Here is a 3,033-nt window from a genome sequence, read left to right as displayed (position 1 = left end):
CCCCCATGTGGGGGTTCCCAGGGCGGGCAGCCGAGGAGGGGCTGGGCTCCTGTCCCCTCTGTCTCTCCTCATCGTCCATCCGAAGGGGGCCCAGGAGAAGAGCGAGGACCCACGGGACAGGCTGGCTTGGGCCCCTCCCCTGCCTCACCCCCCAGCTCCGAGTCCGGCCCCCAAACCCAGTGGGAAGGCCGGTTGCTTCCATCATTCCCATGGGCTCACGGGACGCCCCTGGGTGGAAGTTTCTCCCGTGATGTAGGTCTCGGCTTAGCCTGAAATGTTGCTGTGCTTGTCCTGATTAATAGAAAGAGAAGGGTCATGCCCGGCCAGGGTGGCTCAGTGGTTGAGCGCTGTCCCATGCACCAGGAGGGCACCGGCCCGGTTGCCGGTCAGGGCACATGCCTGGGTTGTAAGCTCTGGCCCCAGTTGGGGGGGCATGCAGGAGGCAGCCAGTGTTTCTATGTCTCTCTGCCTCTTTGCTGTTTAAAAAAAAAATGTTTTTATCGATTTTAAAGAGAGGGGAAGGGAGAGGGATAGAGAGATAGAAACATCCATCTGCACACCCCCTTACTGGTGCGTGAGCCGGGAAGTCGGGCATGCGCCCTGACCGGGAATCGAACCTGTGACCTCCTGGTGCATGGGTCGACGCTCAACCAACTGAGCCACGCCACCCGGACAAATCACAAGTCTTTTAGCAGAAAAATCTCTGTTTCTGGTTGATTTAAAATGCCACCTGCTCGACCCGCCGATTCCCGGCCCATCCCTCGCACCTCAGTTCCTAAATTCTCAAGTGGACACAGGCTTTTCAGCACGGCCTGTCCCAGGCACCAAGATGTGTCTCCCAAAGACACGGGTTCTCCTGTCCCTGGGGAAGGGCAGCTCGACTCCCCACATCTCGGCCAGCCCCCCTTGCTCGGGTGTCGGACTCTAGAACCCCGCACCCTCCCCCGGGCCTCCGGGACCTCCGGGAACCAGTGGCGTAACCCGCTCCCGCACGGCCTCCCGCCGCCCGTAACCGCGCTGGTTTCTTCCAGGAGCGGTGCTACCTGTTCTGGAGCCGCGATAAAAAGGGCTCGCGGGACAAGGAGGCCATGCAGGCCTACTCCGAGTCCCTGATGGCGGCAGCTCCCAAGGGCACGGTGCTGCAGGAGGCCAGGCTGTAGGTGGGTACAGGTACGCCCACCCGCCCCACCCCGCCCGTAGCGAGTAGAACCCCGGACACGGGCGGGCTTGGTCGGCTTCTTCGGCCCGGATCCCCCTGGAGGGTCGAGGTACCGAGAGACCCCGTTTGTCTGTTCTGCTCTGGGCACACAGCCCGCCCTTCTGAGGTTCCCGGCGAATGGCAGCATCCCTTCCTGCCCCCCGCCCTCCCATCCCCACCCGGGGCGCCTCCTGCTCTGTGGGCTGGTGTCTTATCGACAAGGCTGTGTTGGCGAAGGCAGGATCCAGGTGTGGGACAGCAGCCTCTCAAAGCTCGGGTGCGACAGCCTCTCCCTGGCCGGTGTTGCTCATTGGTTAGAGCGTCATCCATGCACCTAAAAGGTCATGGGTTCGATCTCCTCTCCTCCAATCCACACAGCACAGGTCCCGAGCAGGAGCTATTGCTTCTCTCTCCTGATCAGAGAATTGCTCTCCCGTTTCTATGTGCCAACAGGTAGCCCCTTCAGAATAGCCCCACCAATCTCCGCATAACAGCCCTTCCTGAGGCCCCACGAATCCCCATCTGACTGGGAGCCCGGAGCTCTCTGCCCCATCCCTGGCCAGGTGAGTGACCATAGCACATCGCTCACCCAGTGGTCGGCAAGCTGCGGCCCCTTGAGTGTGGCTCTTCCACAAAATACCACGTGTGGGCGCGCACGCACAGTGCGATCGAAACTTCGTGGCCCATGCGCAGAAGTTGGTATTTTGTGGAAGAGCCACACTCAAGGGGCCAAAGAGCCGCATGTGACTCACAAGCCGCGGTTTGCCGGCCACGGACCTAAGGGTTTGATTCCCGGTCCAGGACACATACCCGGGCTGCAGGTTGGATAGCCGGCCCTGGTTGCAGGAGGCAGCCAATCGACGTGTCTCTCTGACATCGGTGTTTCTCGCGCCCCCTCTCCCCCTCCTTCCCGCTCTCTCTTAAAAAAAATGGCCCCGCGGGCTGCTCAGTGGGTGAGCGTCGCCCTATGAACCAGGTCACGGTCTGATCCCCGGTCAGGGGCGTGCAGGGGGCAGCTGACCCAGGATTCTCTCTCGTCGCTGATGTTTCTGTCTCTCCCCCCCGCTTCTCTCTGAAATCAGTAGAAAATATTTCTTTTAATATTAAAACAAAAACATGGGAAAATGTCCGCGGGCCGAGGAGAGAGAGGAAAGCAGCTCTGGTGCAGGAGCCTCTTCCAGGCGTTTGCAGCCACAGCAGCCCCTCCCTCACCGGCCGGTGGACGCTGGGCGGGGCCGGAGTCCTGTTTCCACGGCCCCTGAGGGGATCCTGCAGCCACGGGCCGCGTGAGCCTGCGGGGCTGGCCAAGAGGACTGGGCACCCACTGAATAGCCGCCTGGGCCTGAGGGTAGGGCTGCCTGGATGGAGGGGAAACAGGCAGATACACACGACGGGGAAGAAACAGCAGCAAAAGGCCGCCCAGTCCGACTGGAGTTTCGGGGAGAGGGAGTGGCTTTGGGACCAGCGTGCCCCGCGCAGTGACCGAGCAGTGACTGAGCCGCGCTCCTCGGGTTTGGAGAGCCCCTCACGGTTCCCCTGGGAACGGAATTGAGCCGGGATCCTTGACTGCACCCGTCGGCCGGGGAGGCAGCTGGGGAGCCCTCCTCCTGGGCCCAGTCCCTGTTTTTGTTTTTAAATTTATTTATTGATCCGAGAGAGAGAGAGAGAGAGAGAGAGAGAGAGAGAGAGAGGAGTTTGTTGTTCCACTATGGATGCATTCACGGGCGGATGCTGGTACGGCCCCACTGGGGATCGAACCTGCGGCCCTGGCGTCCGTCCCGGGAGGACAGGCTCACCAGCCACCAGCCGGGATGTCAGTTTGTTTCTGAATAAAG

At 61.2% G+C, this 3,033-nt stretch overlaps 1 protein-coding gene across 2 annotated transcripts in view; it reads left to right on the top strand.

Moving 5' to 3' along the window:
* The window catches only part of SCARB1 (scavenger receptor class B member 1), a 35,389-nt gene extending 34,051 nt beyond the window's left edge, over window positions 1–1,338 (top strand). Inside the window, exon 9 of one of the 2 annotated variants that reach the window (XM_015567204.1) lies at window positions 1,032–1,338. In XM_015567204.1, coding sequence (XP_015422690.1) covers window positions 1,032–1,160 — 129 coding nt within the window. In that variant the 3' untranslated portion in view covers window positions 1,161–1,338. The remainder of the gene's footprint in view (window positions 1–1,031) is intronic. The other variant, XM_006768790.2, reaches the window with a different exon arrangement.
* Window positions 1,339–3,033: the final 1,695 nt, after the last annotated feature.

This window comes from Myotis davidii, unplaced genomic scaffold (assembly GCF_000327345.1).
Source record: "Myotis davidii unplaced genomic scaffold, ASM32734v1 scaffold43, whole genome shotgun sequence".
Taxonomy (NCBI): Eukaryota; Metazoa; Chordata; class Mammalia; order Chiroptera; family Vespertilionidae; genus Myotis; species Myotis davidii.
Note: the sequence above shows the minus strand (reverse complement) of the source record. Positions and strands in the feature narration are given on the sequence as shown.